This window comes from Apteryx mantelli, chromosome 20 (genome assembly GCF_036417845.1).
Source record: "Apteryx mantelli isolate bAptMan1 chromosome 20, bAptMan1.hap1, whole genome shotgun sequence".
NCBI lineage: Eukaryota > Metazoa > Chordata > Aves > Apterygiformes > Apterygidae > Apteryx > Apteryx mantelli.
This window is the reverse complement of record NC_089997.1, coordinates 14,188,916-14,210,363: the sequence shown is the minus strand read 5'-3', so window position 1 is coordinate 14,210,363 and position 21,448 is coordinate 14,188,916. Positions and strand designations below refer to the sequence as shown.

At 48.0% G+C, this 21,448-nt stretch overlaps 1 protein-coding gene and 1 pseudogene across 1 annotated transcript; both read left to right on the top strand.

Moving 5' to 3' along the window:
* Positions 1–21,448, top strand: part of LOC136993807 (antigen WC1.1-like) — a 1,003,008-nt pseudogene that overhangs the window by 87,755 nt on the left and 893,805 nt on the right.
* LOC136993757 (olfactory receptor 6C3-like) lies at positions 17,476–17,964 on the top strand (the record flags this gene model as incomplete). Its single annotated transcript, XM_067308701.1, has 1 exon — positions 17,476–17,964. A coding segment is annotated over exon 1 (489 nt), but the record flags the coding sequence as incomplete, so codon positions are not given.

The window sequence follows — 21,448 nt, the reverse complement described above, 5'->3', positions numbered from 1 at the left end:
TGATGAAAGAATTCACTGTCACTTGGTGCAGAGTGAGGACAGCTAGTCTGTCTATTAGCCTTGATCCCAGCTGTCCTGTGTTCCCACCTCTTTGAGCTGGAGGATGATCACACTCATATGTTGCCCTAAAAAGAAACGAGCCGCTGCTGAGAGCAGAGGAGTCCAGTTTCAAACTGCAGGTCTCCAAACTTCTCTCCCTTTCTCAGCTCACCAGAGGGACGTCTCCACACTCCCCTTCTAGCCAAGGACACGCAGGGCTCTTTTCAGCTGCCCCTATTCAGCTGCCCACCACCATTTCCATAGTCTTCGCATCTCTGCAGCTTCTTCATGGGTCTCTCAGCACAGAGATGCTATGAGACAGCTGTGCCCTTCTGGAGGGCAGCTTGAAGCCTGGCAGGTCGCCACAGGGAACTGGTCAAATGTCCTAAAGATGGTGTCCCTTAAGGAGAATCTGCTCTTTTCCCAGCCCCATGGACTGCATTTCCTGGAGCCCCACAGGTCAAAAGGGGGTTGGGGCAACCTCCCTCCCATGCAGACCCCTCTGTTGCACAACTCACAGGGTCAGTGTCAGAACTGCAGCTGAACTCCCCCAACCCCAGGGAGCCCGAGAGAAGAGCAGGAGCAGCATGGACAGGAGGGGAAATAAGGAGCAACACCATGATCCTGCTGCCAAGGGAGGCAAGGAGACAGGGACAGGCAGGCACTCCGGAGAGTCTTCACCTTACCCAGATGGGCATGCAGCCTTGCAGACAGCAACATCACAGGGCAGTCACTGTCAGCCCTTTTGTTGGGCAGCATGAAATGGGCCCGTGGCAGGTGAGATGCCCCTCTCCTCTGCCGGAGGTCCGGCTGCAGAGGAGGTGGCTCATGCCCCAGACTCCATGGCTGTCAGGGCAGAGGCTCTGCTGGGTGGGAGAGGACACGTGGGGGGCTTGCTCAGAGGAAGAGGGTGTCTGCACCAGAGGGACTGCCCATGACTTGCCCAAATCCATCCTCCCATGATGATTCTGTTTGTTCACCTCCTTCCCTGCCCATCTCTGCTGCCTGCAGCTGTACCTGCGGGGAGCTCTTTCTCTGTCCCAACAACTATTCCCAATCACTGCTCGCAGACCCCTTCCCATCCTCTGTGTGCTCAGCTCTGCCCTACAGAAACCTCCTGGCTCAGGGCAGTGGGCAGGGGCATCCCTGTGCATGCAGGTCCTAAGGAGCAAGTCAGATAAACCCCGATGAGGCCATAAAGGGGATGCTGGTGCTGCCTGCAGGCTGAGGTGGGGATGAAGGGGTTTGCTGAGGTTTCTCACAAACCCACTGATCTCTGAGAGTGAAGGTTGAGGAGTCCCAGTCCCTTGCCAAACCAGAAAACTCTTTCCTTTTTTCTCCCTGCCAAAATAAGGAAACTGAAAGCGCAGACGCCAGAAGGAAAGCTCCTTCCCTTTCAAACAGCTGTTTTTTCACCTTGCTCTTGAAAAGACCCCTCAAATATGCCCTGTGCATGAGCTAGAGCTGTGAGCAGCCCTCACCCATGCAGCACCCTCTCAACAGGAGAATGAACCTGCCCTGCTGGGGGTCGATCCTCCTACCCAGAGCTTCTCCCCACTGCACCGTGAGGAATTCCCCGGGCAGGCTGAGTGCTGACCCTCGCAGATGGCAGAGTCACTGCCCCAGGCACACAGCACCCTGGGGTGCAGGGACACTGCTGTGAATTACAGTCCCGGTGCAGTCCTGGGTGCACTCCCAGGCTTCACACCCCTGTATCATCCCTGGGAGAAGGTAGTACCATGAACTGTCCCTCTGACAGTGTGGCTGGAAATCCCTGCTCTGAAGAACCTCCTTCTCCTCTGCACTCAAGAAGACAGCAGAGACATCCTATAGAAGGCCCCTCCAAGAGCTCCAGTAGTATTGCTCTGCAGCCAAAGACTTACTGTGTCAGGGGCTGTGAAGATCTGTCCCTCCGTGAGCTCTCCTCTCTCCTCCCACTCCACACTGCCTTTTGCTTCTCTCTGTCTTGTCTCATCTCACATCAGCAAGAGCAGGTGGTGCCTGGAGCCCTGCTGCTCTTTGCAGAGGAACTGCTCCTGGACAGAGCTGTCTCTCAGCAGTGCTGACCGGTTGCCATGAGCTCCCTCTGTCCCAGGAGCCTGGCCCCACTCGGGAACAGTGGCCCAGCTGAAAGTATGACTTTATTTCTCCTTTGTACTCCCTCCTCCGGGGAGATGTTCACTGAGACAGACTAAAATAATCATGCAGATCTCTACATTGCAAACAGCTGATGCAATTCAGTGCAGACACTTGATTCAGTGACAAAGAATAGTCCAGCAGCATCATGTCAGATGCTTGGCATGTCCAGCACAACCACATGTCTCTAGCAGGTACAGCATGGGACCTACAGGAAAGCCATGTCCTTTTGGAGTGGTTGCTGGGCAAGTGCCCCAGGGCATCTCAGGTTTCCTGCCTGTGCCCAAATAAATGAATGCCACCACTACCTTGAGGCAAAGTCCATCATGTCTACATCCAACTGTCCTGCATAGATGGGAGGCACATCACACCAAGGCCTCCACTCTTCAGTGGCACCTTGTCCTTCCTGGAGATCGCTTCACCTCTGTCTCAGGCCCCATAGTGCTACAAATGAGCTTAGGCATCAAAGTCCTTTCCTGCCATTTCTGCACAGCCCAGCTCTGCTGGAACCTCATTTCACCATTACATTGCCACCTGCTAGCTATGCCAGCATGCTTCTGCTCTGAAGTGAAGCCATTGCACACGTGGTGTCCTTGGCTCTTGGCAGCTTGTTTCACCACAACCAGTCTGTGCTCTGTGTCTCAGCTGAGGCTCTGCAGCCCAAATGTACACAAGTGCATGCAGCCTGGGGCACAGACAGGAGCAGATGGAGATGCACAAGCTGTCGCAGGACTACAGCACTGCTGGAATGACTGAGATGTGGTGGGATCACTCACACAACTGGAGGGCTATAAAAGCAGGGCAGAAGATCTTCAGGAGAGACTGTTTAAGGAAGATTAGGAGGGAGGATGCCCTTTGTGTGAAGGGCCAGCTCAGATGTATGGAGCTCTTCCCTGGGATGGTCAGGGGTTGAGTGAGAGCTTGTGGGTGAGCATGAGAGGAAGGGTGGCATTGTGACCACCTGATCAGGGTGAGGAAGTGCACACAGTCTCCCTTAAGCAACCTGAGGAAGTCTGTGCATCACAGGCTCTGGTTCTTATCAGGAGACCTTTTTCTCCCTGACATTCACTGGAAGGACAAACAGCAGAGTGCTTAAGGAGTCCTGGAGGTTTCTGGAAGGCGTCAGGGACAACCTCTTAGCACAGCTGCACGATGGGCCCATAAGAATGATGCTTTCCTTGATCTGGAAATTGCAACAAGGACGAACTGATCGGGAATGGGATAGTCAGTGTCAGCCTTGCCTACAGTGACCATGAAAAAATGAAGTCCCAGATCCTGAAGGGAGTGAGGAAGAACTGTAGCAGATTACAGACTGTGGATTTCAGGGGAGCAGACTTGGGCCTCTCCAGGGGACTGGTGGGGGGTCCCATGGGAGGGAACTCTAAAGGGCCCAGGAACTCTGGAAAAGCAGGAGGCCTTCAAGGACAGCACCCGCCAAGCACAGGAATGGTTCATAGCAATACTCAGTAAAACTAGCAGACATGTCAGAGGAACCCCTTGACTAAACAGGGAACCTGTGCCTGAGCTCCAGGGCAATAAGGCAGCATAGGGGAAGGGGAAGGAGGTAGAGGCTGCAAAGGAAGAGTTTAGAAATACTGTCTGGCAAGGTAGGTGTGGTGTCAGGGAAGCCATAGCACCCCTAGTATTGACACTTGTGGTGGATGTCAAGGGCATGAGGATGAGCTGCTACTTCTTCAGTAAGAAGAAAAAGGAGAAGGTGGGCTCACTGCTGAATGGGGCAGGGAATGTAGTAACAGCAGATGCAGATAGGTCTGAAGAAATCAATGCATGGTTAGCTTCCATTTTCACCAAAAAGATCTCCCCGGCTGTTGTGTCTGGAGTCCTGACAACCAACAGTGGATGAGGGTTAGTGAGGCATTACTTGTGAGAACTCAAACTATGCAAGTCAGTGGGGTTGGATGGGCTGCATATGAGGGTGCTGTGAGAGCTAACTGCTGTCATAGTAAGGCCACTCGCTATCATCTTGGAAAGGTTGTGGAGATGGGGCGAGGTCTCAATAACTTGAGAAAGGCAAACGTTACATCCATCTTCAAAGAAGACCAACAGGACAACCTGGGAAGCTGCAGGCAGTTCAGGCTCTCTTTGGTGAGGAGTGTGTCATGAAGTGAATCCTCTTGGATCACATTTCTGGGCACATGAAGGAGAAGAAGTTAATAGAGAACGGTCAGCATGGATTTACCCAGGGTAAATTGTGCCTCACCAGCATGATTGACTTCTATGATTAAATAACTTTTTATTTATGGATGGAGAAGAGTAAATGTCTTTTACCTAGACTTTAGCAAGGTGTTTGACACTGTCTTCAACAGCATTCTTGTATGCAAGTTAGAATGTTGAAGTTTAGAGGATAGACAACCGGATGGGTAAAAAGCTGCTTGGATGATGAGGCTCAGAGGGCAGTGGTGAATGGGTAGGGCTCTTCCTGGAGGTCAGGGAGCAGTGGAGCACCACTGATCTCTCCAGCAACCTGTCCTGTTCATCATCTTGCTTAGTGACATGGAGGAGGCAACACTCATCATGCTTGTAGATGACGCCAGACGGGAGGGGAGGGTCCAGTGATATGCTTGAGGGCTGCCATTCAGAGGGACGGAGACAGGCAGGAGGAATGGGCTGTCAGAAACATTGCAAAATTCAACAGGGACAAATGCCAGGTCTTGCACGTGGGATAGGCCAACACTCCATAGTGTCACAGGCTGGGGCCTGTGTGCCTGGGGAGCAGCACTGTGGCAAAAGTCCTGAGGGCCCTGGTGGTCAGAAGGCAAAATATGAGGCAGAATCATTCCCTGGCAGCAAAGAAGGCCAAAAAGCACTGTGGGCTGTATGACCAGGAGCATAGTCAGGAAGTGGAGGGAAATGATGATCCCCCTCTAGTCAGTATTCATTAGACCACATATAGAATACTGCATCCAGTTTTGGGTCCCCAGAAAAAGAAAGAGGTTGGTAACTGGGAGTGAGTTTGGCAGAGGGCCCTCAAGATAGTTGGGGAGCTGGAGCACATGCTCTTTGAGGAAATGGGATTTTTTAACCTGGAGAAGAGACGGCTTTGGAGGGATCTCACAGCAGCCTTCCAATAGCTATGAGGAGGTCATCAGGAAGATGGAGGCAGGCTCTTCATCCTGATGCATGGTGGGAGGACAAGAGACAATGGGCATAAGCTGAAACAAGAGACATTGACGCAGGAGATGAGGAAAAGCTTTTCCACTAAAGGATGGCCAAGCACTGGAACTGGTTGCCCAGAGAGGCTCTGCAGTCTCCTCCCTTGGAGGTTTCCAGGACCAGACTGGATCAAGTCCAGAGCAACATGGTCTGACCACAGAGCTGACCCTGCTGTGAGCAAAGAGATTGGGCTAGGAATCTCCTGAGGTCTCTGCCACCCTGAAGGAGTACGTGATTCTTCCCCCTCTGGCTCTTCACTTATGGATGTCGGGGAAGCAAGCAGGTTCCCTTTCACAGTGGAAGTAGGTCTGCTTTCTTGTCCTCCCACATTCAGAATGGTTCAAGATGCAGAGCTTCTTGGCAGGAATCCCCAACACAGCCCTGATCAACCCTTTGCTTCACTTTTTATTTCCCTTTTTTTTTTTTTCCCCTCTTTTAAATTTGTCTCTTTTACCATTCTGATTCCCTCCCATACAACCAGCCCACCCCTGCTTACTCTTTCCCCATTGGCACTGTTTTGTTTTGTTTTGTTTTGGACACAGAGGTGCTTCAGTCCAGAAGGCCCTTGAGAAACTTGGGTGATTCGGGCAACAGATACTTCATGAAGCTTTGCAAGAGAAGTGTCAAGTCCTGTGCCTGGAGGGGGGGAATAACCCCATCTATGAGGAGAGGTTGGGGGAGCTGGGCTTCTTTAGCCTAGTGAAGTGGAGGCTAAGGGCAGTAGAGTAGGAGCCTGTGAGTGCTTGAAGGGTGGTTTCAGAGATGATGGAAAGTGGGAAACAGTGTGAGAAGGGGAAACAGCCACAAACTGCAGCTTGTGGGGTTCAGATGTGACTTCAGGAAAAGGAAGTGTCACTTGAAGGGTAGAGCTGTGGTGCTACAGGTCACCCAGAGGGAGTCTGTGATCAGCCCCTGGCTTTTGTGTTTCAAGGAAAATCAACCTCCCAATAAACTGAGGTCTTTGTCCTCTTGGCTATGGATGGTGTCTCTGCCACCAAGACCTATGAGAAGACACTGTTTCCCTATAGCACTGTAGTCTTGCTGCCTCCTTGTCCGCAATGAGCCCAAGAGGTGCTGTATTGTCCTGCACTCAGCATTGCACACCCCCACCTGCACACTGCCCCCGGGAAGAGCCCTGAGCACAGTGTGAGGGAAAGGATCACCCTATCCAGGGGCTGGCTGTCAGTGCCTGGCCATTCTGCTTGATAAAACACATCAAGGTTTACTTGGCATCAGAGCCACCTGCGCATTGTCTTTGCCTACCTGCAATCAGGGCCTCCAACTTTCTGCTCTCATCAGCCCCCAGAGAGGCTTTGTCAGTAATGGCCCTCAGTGGGACCCATTAACACTCTGAGAAACTTTGGGATTTACTTCCGACTTTAACTTCTTGGGAGGCTTGTTCAATCTCCTCTCAGTATCTGAGGTTCATGGACTCAGCACCAAATACACTCAAGGGGCCATTAAAATGCAAAAACCTCTAAGGAGCCTTGTCTCTCCCCCTAATTTTCTTCAGTTCTTCAATTCTTGTGTGGCTAATTGGAGAGGATTCAGGAGTGAATTGAAAAGAGTAAGATGGGGAGCACCTGAGAAAGAAGGATTTCTGCTTCTTAAGTTTTTTCAGCTTACAGAATAAGTGATATCTGCATTCTCCAATTCATACTGACCCAGAGGGTCTCCTAATGAAGTCCAGAGTTGTAGGAAAAGCAGTATTTTCGATATGAGACCTTTATGGCCAACTTTCCTCCTCACCTCCCCAACCCTGTCATTTCCCTCATCAGCCACTGGGGACTTACCTCACTCCTGTTAAAACTTAACCTTTTTCCACTTGAGTCTGTAGCTGAATGTTACAGCTCCTACGCACCAATTCCCACCTGCTTTCCTTAGACAACTACTTGCAGACACAGGAGGATTTTTCTTAATTGCAAACAAGCAAAAATAGAATATGATACAGTTTAATAAAAAGTCAAATACACTCCTCAACCATATGTTAAGTCCAAGCTGCCTCCAGTGAGGGCCACTTTCCACAAGGAATAACCCTCCTTGAAGTGTTTTTTGACAGATAGCTAGGAAAGGATAGATAGAAACAGAACTGAGGAGTTGGACAAAGAGACAATGAGACTCCTGAAAGACGAGGCAAGCTTCAGACTCCCTGAAGCTCAGAGCAGCAACTAGAGAGTTGAGAGGTATCGGATGGATCAAGAGTAAGATATGTCCAGTTCGTCTGATGCAAAGATGCCTTTAGAAATGATCAATTTAATCAAGACACGTGAAAATATGTGAGAAATCACTGAGACTATATCCACGGCATAATAGACAGAGCAGTAGTAACACTGGTTCAGGGGCAGATCAATATTTCTTCTCCTGAGATTCACACCCTGCCTGAACATCTCCACTATTTTATCATGGGAAAAGTGGACTTTAAAAGTAGTCAGTCCTTTTTGCTGGTGAAAGTATGTTCATATTTTTTAAATGTTGAAAACTCTTCTTCACCTTTTCAGGCAGAGCTCTGTTCTAACCACAAGCATCCAGTGGCACTTCGGGAGGTCCTGGTGTATCGGAGGTACCTGCCTGGGCCTGGCAGCTCTCACAGGGGACCTGCGGGAGACCAGAGCCCCTTGGAACTGCAGACAGAGGCTGGGCAGAGGGGACCAGGACACCTACAATGGCACCAGCTGTCGGTGACTCTGTCATTGCATTCCACCCCAGTTCTGGAAATTACTTTCCTTTTCAAAAAGAAAAAAAAAAAAAGACCAGGATATTAAGAGAAAAGACAACAAAGCAAAGAAAGACAATAAGAACACAAATATTTAAAAGCTGGAAAGTGTAACAAAACATTTCTTCCCTTTAGATCATTTTCTTAATTTCTCTCTTCTTTCATTTTTTATTGACATTTTCTAAATATCTCTGGTATTATCAGGCCTGCACCATTAAAAAAGATATTTCTGTGTCTCACGCAGAGTCCAGTGGCCCAAAACCACTCATGGCCCAGGGCTGTCCATGCCACTCCTCACTCTGTACAGAGCGAGTGGCACTCACCAGAGACAGGAGTGACCACAAAACCCACATTCAAGCCCTGTGCCTGTTGGTGGTCTATCAGGTTCTCAGGCAGACAGGACCTCACAACCTGTTACCCCAGACAGGAGTCAAGTACTGGCCTGTCAGCTTCACCCACAGAAGTGACCTCACAGCCACTTTCCCATCCATGTGCCTGCTCCTGGTCCATCACCTGCAGAGACAGAAGGGACCTCACTTTCACCGTTATGGTCATGGGCCTCCTACTCTCCTATGAGCTTCTGAGAAACAACTAATCTCATAAAAATGTCCCCAGCCATCAGCTTCCTGGTGGCCTATCAGCTGATCAGACACAACTGACCTCATAATCACTCACCAAGCCAATGGGCCTGCTGCTGGTCCTTCACCTGCCCTAAGGGAAATGACCTCAGCATGGTCTTGGCTTCCATCCAGTCAGGTATTCATGCAGCAATGACCTCACAATCATCACCTGAGCCATGGGCCTGCTGCTGGCCTATCAGAGGCTGAGACAGAGGTGATCTCACAGTCACCATCCAAGCCATGTAACTGTTTCTGGCCTGTCAGCTGCTCAGTTCTGAATGACCTCACAATCAGCATCCTAGCTCTGTGCTGCTTGGAGGCCTATCAGGTCCTCAGGCAGAAGTGACCTCACAAACAATTGCCCCAAGCATTAGCCAAGTGCTGGCTTATCAGCTGCTCAGATAGAGGTGACCTTACAATCATCTACCAAGCCCACATGGCTGCTGATGGCCTTTCCTCTTCTCTGATGGACAAGGCTTGTGTTCTTGCTTGGGAGGTCACTTCTGACTCAGCCTGTGATACGCTAGCAGCAGCCTCATGGCTGGGGCATGGGCATGTGAGGTCACTCCTGCCTTAGCAGCTCGTAGACCAGCAGCAGGCACATGGCTTGGATGATGATGGTGAGGTCAGTTGTATGTGCTCAGCTGAAAGCCTGGGTTGAGTTAGTTAGCATCCTGGCTGGAGATCCTGGCAAGAACTTCAGAAACTGCAGGCCTCCAACAACCTAGTGACACATTGCAAAATGTGCTCAGCTGGGAGGGACACCTGAACTGTCAGGCTAGAAATGACTCCCTTAGAGAAGAGAGGAGAATGCGTAAAGGTGAAGACCATAATACTGGGAGGTCTTGCAGAGTTATTTGCATAAAACCACTTCAACTTTGCAAGCTGATTCTCAGCTATGACCCTTCATGTATTTCCTGCCAACTTGCAGGAAAGTGCTTGAGCATCAGGCGATGATTTTCAGGGTCCAAAAGCAATGTTGTGATTTGCTTCATTTTCAGCACAAAAAATAAGCTCTGAGCCCTTGAAACATCACTCACTGTAGTATGCGCATCTGGTAGTAGTGGTCATAAGAGGCCAATTATTTTCTGAAGAAATACTTTGTCTTTGGAAGTTCTCTTTATTTGCCCATTTCGAAAGGTAATGACTGTGGCACTGCTGCTCGAAAGAGGACCTCTGAGTGCTCCATCATGGCAAGACCATTTCCTTGTTAACTATGCCAGAGAAAAAAGTCCCACCATGTCAAAGCTGCTCTCTGAGGCCTCCTCCTGGAAGTCAGCCCTGGATGTCTTGTTTCAGGGCCTGGGGCAGTGTGCAGTGTGCAGGTTGCAGCAGAGATCCGCAAGGAAGGGAGACCTTTGGCAGGAAGAGATTAGTACCCCCTGCCCTTAATTCACTGGATTGGGGGGTTACTTGGATGGTTAATTAAAAGCAAAGAGTTTCTAGGATACTGCCATGTTAGAAGAAAAGAGAGTCCGCACCAATGATGCTTATTGGTAGTACCCCCCCCCAATAAGACTGTATTAGCAGGAGATAGAGGCAGCTACTATGCCTCTAGTCTAAGCAAACTTGGGATTCGACAGATCTCAGAAGTGTTATCTTCAAGAAACTCCTCCAAGGAAGCCTTTCTGAAAGATGACCTCTTCTAATCCAAATACACTAAGCTGCATATCTGTGTGTATTTCACAAGAGACCTGGGATATCTTATGTCTTTGGTTAAACATGGGACAGGAAAGCCCAAATCAAATAAGGGATGGAAATCATGGAGAATATATATATATATATATATATATATAAAAAGAAAAGACAAAGCATTCTGTAAACATTAAAATTTATTTCACTCTGCTTTGTATTTCCCAGCACCTGCAAATTACCTTTGATATTAGCTTCCATGGGTTTTCTTTCTCAGATAGATAGCCTGTATTTCAACTGCAGAAGATGGTGCTTCTGAGTCCTTGTTTTTATGCTTTCCAATTTTAGTTGTGTAAAGAAGTTATCATTAAACAGAAATGCATGTTTTCTTGCTTCATACACTGTCATTCTAAAAGTAGTACAGACTCGCATTGACTCTGGTTCAGTATACCATAATAATCACAGATGTTGCTTTTCCATTTTTCATTTCTTTTCATCCAAAAGGGTGTATTTGATATTATAAAGTGCATTTATGAATACTTGGGAAAAGACCCATCTGTTTCCTTTCTGAAGTATATCTGAAAAATTAGAAGTGGTGAATGAATATTTGGGATAGCAATATCTGGGACCCCAATGAACTCCCCAGTTTGGAGTCAGACACCGAGCCTGAGGGGGAGGCAGCTGCCCGGCCGGTGGCAGAGCAGCGGCTCACCAGACCGAATGCAGCCAGTTTGAAGGGACCACAACTCCTGGTGATTTTAAAGCATTGGAGCTGCAGGATATGCAGCAGCGCTACAGGCAGCAGCCCCGCGAAGGGTTGTCAGAGTGGCTGTAAAGGGTGTGGGACGACAGGGCAGATGCAGTTCATTTTACTAGAGAGGAGCTCGGTCAGATGGAGGCTCTGCCCCAGGGTCCCAGGCTGCACAACACTCTCTGCACCCTGCACCAGCAAAACCAAAACGTTTCCCCTCCCTAATGGAGTGGGTGCTGGACATGGTGAGTTTAACCTGGCCGACTGCCACGGTCATCGATGGTGGTCTCACCGTGTGGACTACTGTCGCAACAGGGTTAAACCAGCTGTGGCAATTAGGAATGCGGTCCAGAATTTATTCCCCCAACTTTACGGAACCGGATCAGATCCCCATGAGCAAAACCATCTGGACTAAGATGCTACACACTGCCCCACCCCATTTTGCACGGGACCCCATTCTGTGGAGGAGGCTCAGTAACTGTGAGTGGCCTCGGTGGGGCCGATGTGCAAGACTTGTCTATGCCATTAAAACTGGTGATGAGCAAAGCAGCCCCCATTACAGCTTTTGTGTTGCTGGCCCTTATCCAAGTGTGTATTTTAGGCATCAACATACTCCAAGGAAGAAATAATCCATACTGAATGGGATCCCTTCTTTTTTGGGCGGCCATATACATCACAACAGCTGTTACTATTTTGAGAGGACACCCACTTGGTACTAAGCAAAGAGGAAAGTGTCCCAGTGCATGTTCCCTCTAGGAGACTCTCTCCCAGAGAACTGTGACCTGATGAATATGCCGAGGGGAGCCGCAACATTGCTGTTCTCCATCCTAACCCCATGCACTGATGGTAGCTGGGAAGCCGACAACACTGCAGCAAGCCCATGGAAACTGAAGTCCACAAGATGATGAGTCTACTCCAAGTACTACACAATGTCAGATCCAAAGAACCAGCATGGTACAACCCCTGGCAGTGACTGTCATCATGGCTGTCTGATTTAGGACTATGGGGACAATGCATTGTACTCCTGGTCTTTTCAGCTGATTATTTTTGCATGCATATATGTTATTATTTACCATATATTTACTAGAATTTAGTTGCTTGTACAACTCAGCTGTTAGTTAAGCTAATGCCTGAAAAGCATGTCCAAACCTTGTCTGCACACTGGTGGCACCAACACCAAGTCTCTCTCAGTCAGGGGGTGGAGTGGACTGAGAACACCTGCAGAAGATCTGGTGAGGAGTCAGTGATGGGCAGTGCACGTTGTAGCAGGCCCAGCATGTGAAACTACACACTGACCAAATTCCCATCAGGGCCAGGCAGGCATATTCCCTTTCGTCAACAACGTCCAGCTGATTCCTGGACAGTAGCTACTCAAGCTTAGCACAGCTGAGACAAGGAAATAGTTCGACTAGATGTAAGGGGACCTTAGGATACAACAAGCTGAGTCCCGCCTGGGGGTCTGACCCGGGCGTCCTGCAGCCTCCCATCATCAACCCTTCCGCGCGGTTCCTGGGGCTCCCTGTGCAGTTTGGAGTGCAAGTCTTTCATTAAATCTACTCTGTTTAACTCCTCATGAACCTGCAGTGTCTCTGTTCACCGGTATCCAATCCTCCCTTTCCCACCTTGTGGTCGCACATAGCCAGTTGCTCCACTCAACTGATATAGCTGTTTGTCTAAAACAAGGGCCACCCTCCAGTCCCCTTTGCAATGAGATAAATTCCTCTTTCTTTGCAACCCTGGGGTCAATCATGGTAATGCAAGGGGCCTGATATTTGCAGCTCTGTACCCCTTCACTGAAGACACTGAAGCAGTGTTTTCCAGAGACTGCATGGCAGGATTTTTTTCTTCTCATGTGTTTTTTTGTTGTTTTCATGGTCTTGCACCCACAAACCCTAACATGCAAGGAACATGACAAGCCTTGGCCAACCCACAAAACAGTGCCAAGGCCTTCACAGCCCCTGGGCAGGGTTTTTCCTAACACCGTTTTAAAACAAAAGGGCAATGGAATAATCAGCATGGTGTTCCCCGCATCCCAAGATTTCTGTGCCTGGCATGCTGAAGCACGGCCTTCTGAAATGACTGCACATTCAGTTGTTGCAGTGTGAAGTGAGTTCTCAGCACCCCAAAATCCAGACCTACAGCCTCTCAAAGAACAAGTGAACCTCTCCTGAGGAGATTGTGTTGGCCACCAGAATTATTCACTCCAGCTTCTCTGGCATCCTCAAGAGTATAGCTTTGAAACCTCGGCATATACAGATGCCAAAAGGGTGATCATCAGCAGAGAGTCTGAGTGCCACGGTCAGGAGAGAATATATCAACCACCAGGATGAAGGGTTGTTGGGAGAAACATTGTCTTCCATCACATATACACTCCTGCAGATGGAGACAACTGCCAAAGGGTTTTACAGGAGACCAAAATAACAAGCACTGAGATGAGCCACAAATGCCCCTCTGCTGAGGTACCACATGGCTTTGCACAAGACATAGGTGCTGAACTTTCATCTCCGTTTCCCCCACCACCCTCCAGCACATCTTCCTCTGCAGAAGTTATCTTCATCCACATGAAGGCTGTGAGCACTGCCCTGAGAGAGCTCCCTCAAGCGTGTGCACCAGGTCCCCATGACAAGGCGTGTTTGGGTGCAGACAGCGATGCTGTTACCGAGAATGCCGCGCACTTGGGCTGGGCAAAGCTTTTGGCACAGCTTCGGTCACAGCTAGCAGCGCAGCAATCTATAAAGAATTAGGTGCATGGTTCTTCCTGAGGCCATAAGCAGAGTCGTGGTTTGAAGGAGCTCACCAGAGACTGGCTACACACCTGTGTATGTGCAGAATTATTGCCTCAGCACTGGACAACATGGCAGAGGAAATGCTGTGAGACCTCACCAAGCCCTCCGGACTCCCAAGCCTTCACAAGAAGATAGCAGGAGCCTCTTTCCTCCTCACATAAACACTTGCAGTCAAACTCGTAGCTACATTTTAGTCCCTAATTGACAGTCTCCCTTCCCTCAAAATTTTCATATCTTCTTGGCTATAGCAGCACAGTCCTTTCTGCATGTCAGAGATCTTCCCCTCATTCACTTGCTGTCATGCCAGCAAGTGCTTTCTTCTCCTCGGGCAGCATGCAGTCTAATCCATGATACACAGGTTATGGAGGAGGGCCTACATAACTTCTGATTTTCAGCAGTGTTTAAAAAATGGAGAAAATAGCCTTTGCAACCCTCAAATCCCAATGCTTAGGGAAGGCTTCTTGGTTTCATGGGCGAAAAGTTTAAGGAGCCTATGAAGCATATGCTCAGGCTGGGGACTTCGATGCATTTAACATCCTCAGTGATTAGGGCCAGGTCCATTTTTTTCCAGAAGTTGACTAACAACAAAGGGGCCATCACAGCCTTTGGCATTATCTGCTATGAGGGGGTGACCGTGAAATTTTGTGTTCATAAGCAGCCCAAGAAAGTCCATGAGACTCATGACCTTTTTAAACTCCCATTCTCATGGAGCTTTCCTTTCCATCCCTTCTTCATCCCATGCTACTTCCAGTGCTACCTCCAGGAGAGAAATGTGATTTGGGGCATTTGTCCCAGTTTCCTGCATATGTTACATATTTCTGGGGGTTTGACCACAGGTGTGAAACACTGGTGCTGGCTGACTGATGTTCAAGGTCTTTTCACGATACAAAAAGCATCAACATTTATTTCATGGCATTGGATATAAACAAAGAGAAAATGAGAATCCCTCGTGCAGTTCTGGTCTCCCACCTCAAGAAAAAAAAGTAGGACTAGGAAAAGGGAAGGGAAAGTTGATGAAGGCAGCAAGACGAATTTCACCACGCATGACATTAGTTAGTCTTGTCACACCTTCAGCTGACTACGTTCTGAAATGGATCCTCCCAACTGTACCATAGCGAGCAAGCTCTTCCTCAAGGCCTTTTCAGTCACTCCTCAAATGCAAATCCTCTTCTTCATGCTGTCATGGGTGATTTATCTGCTCACTGCCATGGGGAATATGGTCATGATAGCCATCATTTGGCTCAACCAGTTCCACCCCTAGCGTATCTCTTCCCCAGCAGCTTCACCTTCCCAGATATTTGGTTCCCTTTGCCCCTAAAAGGTTTGTCGGCCTCATCTTGGAGATTAAGACCATCCCACGGCTGCTTGCCGGTTCCAGACCTTCCTTTCCATCTTCCTGGGCACAGCTGAGTTCAACCTGCTTGTTGTGATGTCTTTCGATTGCTGCAGGGCCATTTGCAACCCATCACACTGTATCATCTTTATGAAGCCCTGGCTGTGCTCCACACTCATCTTTAACCATTGGGTGATGGCATCTCTATTCTTGCTCAGCCCCACCATCTTACATACCAAGGTACCCTGTGTCCACAGTAAAGAGACTCTTTCTTCTGTGGCCTCATCCCTTTGATGAGAGCAACCTGCATGGGCACCAGCTACCTTCAAACATGAGCTTTGCTCTCTCCTCTGCTGTGTTGCTGAGCTCCTTCACACTGACCCCTGTGTCTTATGCCTGCGCTAGATGCACTGTCCTGAGAATACCCTCTGGGAAAGCCGTAAGAAGCCTTCTTCACCTGCATATCTCACACTGCCATAGTCATTATTGCATATGGTAGCTCCATTGTTGGCTATGTGGGGCCTGAATACAGCAAATCCTTTGCACCAACCAAAGCCTGATAAAAGGGTTCAACAGAGGGTTACCTCTGTGGTGAGCAGAGAAGCTGCTTTGCTGTAAGCTCTCAGCAGCTTTTCAGATTCCTCTAAGAAAGCACATTCAGGAGAAGCATGATTTTAGGTGACAGCCAGCAGACTAAGAACACAGTCTGTGGAGAACCTCTGTTTCACTGCTTGAAACCCATCATCTCCTCCTCCTGCCCTTGCACTCCTGAAGCATCTTATCTGTGGAGTCATCTGCTCCTTTCCTTTATATGTCTAAAACCAAATGCAAAGGTGGAGGGGAAAACGTCAGTATTTATTGCCTAGGTTTTCCTTGGGCTTCCTTCTGTTACACACGTTCTTTGGTTTGAAAAAGAAATTATCTACTAAATTAATTAAGAGGGTGGAGACAGAAATAGTGAGTTTCATTGACTTCATTAGAGGTGTCTGTGAGCAGCTGGTGTCTGTACTCGTTTTCCCTTGGTCCCTATATAGTCAACAAAGAGAGAGCTCTAGAGGCTGGGTCCTCCCAGACTGTAATTGACAGGTGAAAGAAGTGTTACCAGTCTCTTCCAGACACTCTTCTCTCTCTGCACTGACAGGATGGGAGGAAGCTAACTTGCTCAAACTGAAGTGCCCAACTTCTAAAATATAACCCTGCTTAGTATTTTTTTGTTGTTGTTGTTCCAGACCCTTCCTATTTCAAATAATCAACAGGACAGCCTTTAAGTTCTTTAAGAGGAGAAGATTTACCCCTTCCCCTAAAGGGAAAGCAAGGCATTTAGGTCAGGACATTTAAGAAAAATGTTTCCTCAGTGCTTCTGGAGAAACAGAGAGGAAGAAGATGTGGAAGAAAGCAGGGGATTACAGAAGAGATGCCCAGTACTGGCTTGTTTTGAAAGCAACAGCTTCACAGATGTTCCAAGTCAAAAAAGGCAAGGACTGAAAAGTAGAAGGAATAACTTTCAACACACTTATCTACATGGATGGACTGGCATCTGCAGATACTAGTAAGTATTTTTGCTGGGAGATTAGGTTGGCTTTTGAAACACAGATGTGATGGATGTTTGCAATAGGTCGAAGTGAACAGAGAATTTCCCAGGCATGGCATGAAATAGTTCACAACCTCTTTACAATACTGTGCTCATGAGAAAGAATCCTTTGTGAGTGGCTGGAAAAGGTAGAAAGAAGACAATAAAATCTCTGAGGCCTCTCAGTGAAATGTGAAGCAGAGAAATCAGGGTGTGATGCATGGCTGAGAGGAATATTTCTGTCTGTGTTACATAGGAAGCAAGCGAGGGAGCAAAGAAGAAAGGATCTACCCTCCCGTCGAGACTGTGAAATTCTTACACTTGCTTCTTCATGCTCCTGTCTCAGCAGGATGTACTGAAATTGGGCATGGGAGCAGGAAATGAAACTGTGGTTGCTGAGTTCACCCTGGAGGGTTTCTCAGGGCTTGACCAAAGGCTACAGCTGCTTCTCTCCCTGATCCTTCTACTCATATTCCTGACAACAGTGACGGGGAACACAACGATCATTTTCCTTGTGTGTGTGGCTCACCGCCTGCAAACCCCCATGTACTTTTTCATCAGCAATCTGGCATTCCTGGAAATCTGGTTCACATCCTCCACAACCATCAAACTGTTGGTGATTCTGAGCTCTGGTAGGAGAACAATCTCATTAAGCAGCTGCTTTACCCAGTCCTATTTCTATGTTGCCCTGGGTTGTACAGAGTTTGCTCTCCTTGTTGTCATGTCCTTTGACCGCTATGTTGCCATCTGCCAACCTTTGCATTATGCTGCCATCATGAAGCAGCAGCTCTGCTCCTACCTGGTTGGTGCTGGGTGGGTCATAGGCTTCACACTCTCAAGTTACCACCTGGTCCTGCTCTCAAAGCTGACCTTCTGTGGCCCCAACAAGATCCAGCATTTTTTTTGTGACAACTCCCCCTTATTCAAACTGTCCTGCTCTGACACCAACCTGCTTTGGAAAGCAGACTCTGTTTTCCTATCATTTGTAGTGCTGGGTTCCTTATGTTTAATCCTGGTGTCCTACGTGTGCATCTTCCACTGTATTCTGCACATGCCAGCAGCATCTGGGAGGAAGAAAGCTTTTGCTACATGTTCTTCCCATCTCACTGCCTTAGCCATCGCATATGGAAGCTGCATTGTTCTCTATGCACAGCCCACAGAAGAGGTTTCCTTGGAGACCAACACAGTTGTAGCTTTGCTGAACACTGTCCTGTACCCCTTCTTAAACCCCTTCATCTACAGTTTCAGAAACAAGACTGTGAAGCTGGCCCTGAAGGAAGCCCTTGGCCGTGCAAAGGTTTGGCTTTTCCCCCAGTCATGATGCTTTTCATGACAGCAATTCTAATCATGTATCATGTATTGTATCACACATACATATATATAGCTATTAAATACAGGTGCCTCAGAGATTTATTTTCTCGTTAGATTGTAGTGTTGAAAGAAAGGAATGTGAATTGCGAGTCTTGGTTACAGAGGGTTATTATAAACAAAATCTAAAAAATATTAATAAAACATTGAACTCACACAGGACTAGGACATAGACTGCCAGTGCATGCTGACACAAGGAAGTTTTCATAAGTCGTCTCAGGGAATTTAGTTGAAAACTCTGGGGACAACGTCCAAGGGGTGTTGAGGAAAGTGCAAAACACCTTCTCTCCCTGAATAACAGAAGATGCTAAGCATGAAAATTAAGCTCAGACACTACAATGGGTTCAAATTCATTGGATTCAAATCCATAAAACACTTCTCAGTTTCATTAGTGTGATGAAGACAGCCTCACTGATTTGTCAATGATAGCATGCAGATGATAGTTTTATTATTCACTTTGGAGGGAGATTTCTTAAAAATGCATATTTTCGTAACATGCTGTCAGTTTGTCCACTATTAAAAGCCCTACTTTATCTCCACTGGTGACTCCAGGATGCATTCTCCTGAAGGAAAAAAAAAAGAATGTATTTCTTCTTGGATAATTAGGCATTTTCTACCTTCTTTTTCTTTGTCGAAGGAGTATTTCATGATTGAGAATTCTTTCAAATAAACTATGTATGCTTCTATCACACTTTTTTCTTCTTGTCCATCAATGAAATTATATATTCCCCCCTTATTTTACACTTCTGTCTCTATCCATATCTTTACATGGCAAAGTGAGGGGCAGAAGCATGTACAAGTGATAAAAGGAAACATCTTTTAGAGAAATAATCAGCACACAGAGATCCCTTTTCTCCTTTTATTTTGCAGTCCACAGGGAAAAACAAAGCACAGGGGAAGGGAAAGCACTGCCATTGCTTTACTCCTTTGCAGTTGTTTCTAATCAGCATTTCATTTTGTTAGGGCCTCTGAGGAGCAGAATTACTGTTAACAGCTCTTTTAAACTTTGTGTGTGAGCGTCCCATTTCCAAAGGGAATTCTACAAGGTGGAACTCTTTTTAGGAAAACTGGGTCCAGTTAATCTCTGCAGCCTGTCTCCTCACATGGGACCCCAGGGAAGATATGGCATGTTGGGTGACCAAAGCTCAGCCCAGCAGAGCACCTGGGCACTCTTGGCATCTTGCTCTGGGTGGGTCCTTGTGCACCACAGTGAAGGATGTGGTGGCCCTGGGTCTTCCCATCCAGGCCCACAGCTCCACCGGCAACACAGGGTTAGGGGATGCAGGCAGACGCCTAGGCTCTGCCTTGGGGTTGAGATAACTGAACAGGGCGTGAGAAACTAGTGGCTATGAGAAATCATTGGACACTGCAGGGAACAGAATGAGACCCTGCCTAGTTCCAGACAGCACGGTGAGGAATGGCTGGATTTCAGCGGTGGTTAAGGGAGAGTTATATGAGAAAAGGACAAGCGTCACACACAACTGGTGTATTGGGGATCCTCCGGGGAGCAGACTCTTGCAGCACCAGCAGTACCGAGGTAACGATATCAGAAGCACCATATGAGCCAGGGGTTACCTAGCTAACAGGATCAGAAATATTAAACTTGAGTACATAGGCAGTAAAACTGGCACCAATGAAGAAAAATACTTAGAGATGGGCTGTTTATTTCAAAGGGGATAAAGCTGGAGAAAGGGAGGGATCAGGCTGCATCATGTGAGAAGCAGCATGGGAAAATGGAGGCAGAGGGAATAAAAGGGGCCAGTCATGTGTAAGCAAGCTGCTGGCAGGGACACTTGTCTGGCCAGGCTGTGTACCTGCTCTCTGCGGTGTAGCCTATCATTGTATTAAATACTTTTCCCAGCTCTTTTCTGGGTGAGCGTGCTCGCTGTTCTGCGTGAGTGCATGTGTGGAAGGCTTGCAGAGGTCAAGGCAGCCAGCTACCAGAGACACCCGTGCGAGGGTGCCTGTGAGGTCTCCTGCAAGCTCTGAGTCTGATTAGCTGGTGAGCAAGAACAGGACCAGGTCATTTGTATTGTTCATGTTTACAAGTGCTGCTCATGTTTCCGTGGTGCCTGTAAAGGTACTGTGCCCCTGCCGGAGCTGATTTTTTGGTGGTCGACCATGTCCGTACAGAGTGTGTGTACGCCTCTTGGAAGTACATGCCCAGCCTCGCTGCTGGCAGGACCAGGGAACAGAGAACTGCAGTAGTCTCCCTTCCAGCGGACCAGGAAGGAGGAATCCCTGTATTCAAAAATCCACTGGATCCAGCATACTTTAACAGCGCAGGCCCTGGAGGTGCTGCAGCCACTTGGTCTTGATGTCGAGGTCCTGCTTCTCCATCACCTTGTGGTTCCCAAAGGGCACGGAGGCTTAGGCTTTGGGGCTGCAGCATGAAAGACCAGCTTTGGCACACATCTTTCTAGTTCCCCACTACTGATTTGAGCAATACAAATACAGAGATTTTATAAGTGTTTGGGTCAGTGATCCCCTAGAGCCAAAGGAAGGGTTTTTTTTTTTTCTTTTTCTGATCAGACTTTCCATTTGCCAACCTTTATCGTAAAAGTGGCTGGGGTTGTACAGGCAGTGCCATATGCTCTACCCTCTATTTCTAAACCATCCACAGAAAGTAGCACTACTTAGTCAAGCTAAATAGCAGGGGCAATGGCCACTGTTTTGTTGGTGGTCCATGAACAGGACAGTTGCTTTGAGCAAAACTCCATTGTCTGAGGATCTGCTACACATTACTAAACACATCTTCATCATGTCCAAGGGTAAAAAAAGGCTGGGGGATATTTAAGACAAATAACTATCTCAAATATCTCAAGATCTGTTTTCTCCTTTTGCACAACAAACATTATTCTCATGTTAAGGATGGCAGGAAGGTATTTGGGTGGAGAAACTTTTTTGAGCTTTGTCAGGCATTGCACAAACATCTCCATAGCTGCATTATTGCCATTTCTGCCTGCTGCGAGACTGCAGATAACATGGGCACAAGAAGAAGGTGCCCTGGCTGCAAGCTGATGTGCAGATCTGAGGCAGCACAAGGCCCTGGCTGTTAGTCTTTAAATGGTTTGTCCAGGATTTTGTGAGAGAGGTGCCCAGTCTGCATGGAAAAGCATCACAAATGTAAAAGCTGGGAATGCTTTTTGTATTGTGAAAAGATCTTGAACGTCAGCCAGCACCAGTGTTTCATGCCTGTGGTCGAACCCCAAAAATAGGGAAGGGCTGTATTTGCTGTGATGTGTAACACGTGCAGGAAACTGGGACAAATCACATTTCTCTCCTGGAGGTAGCACTGGAAGTAGCGTGGGATGAAGAAGGGGTGG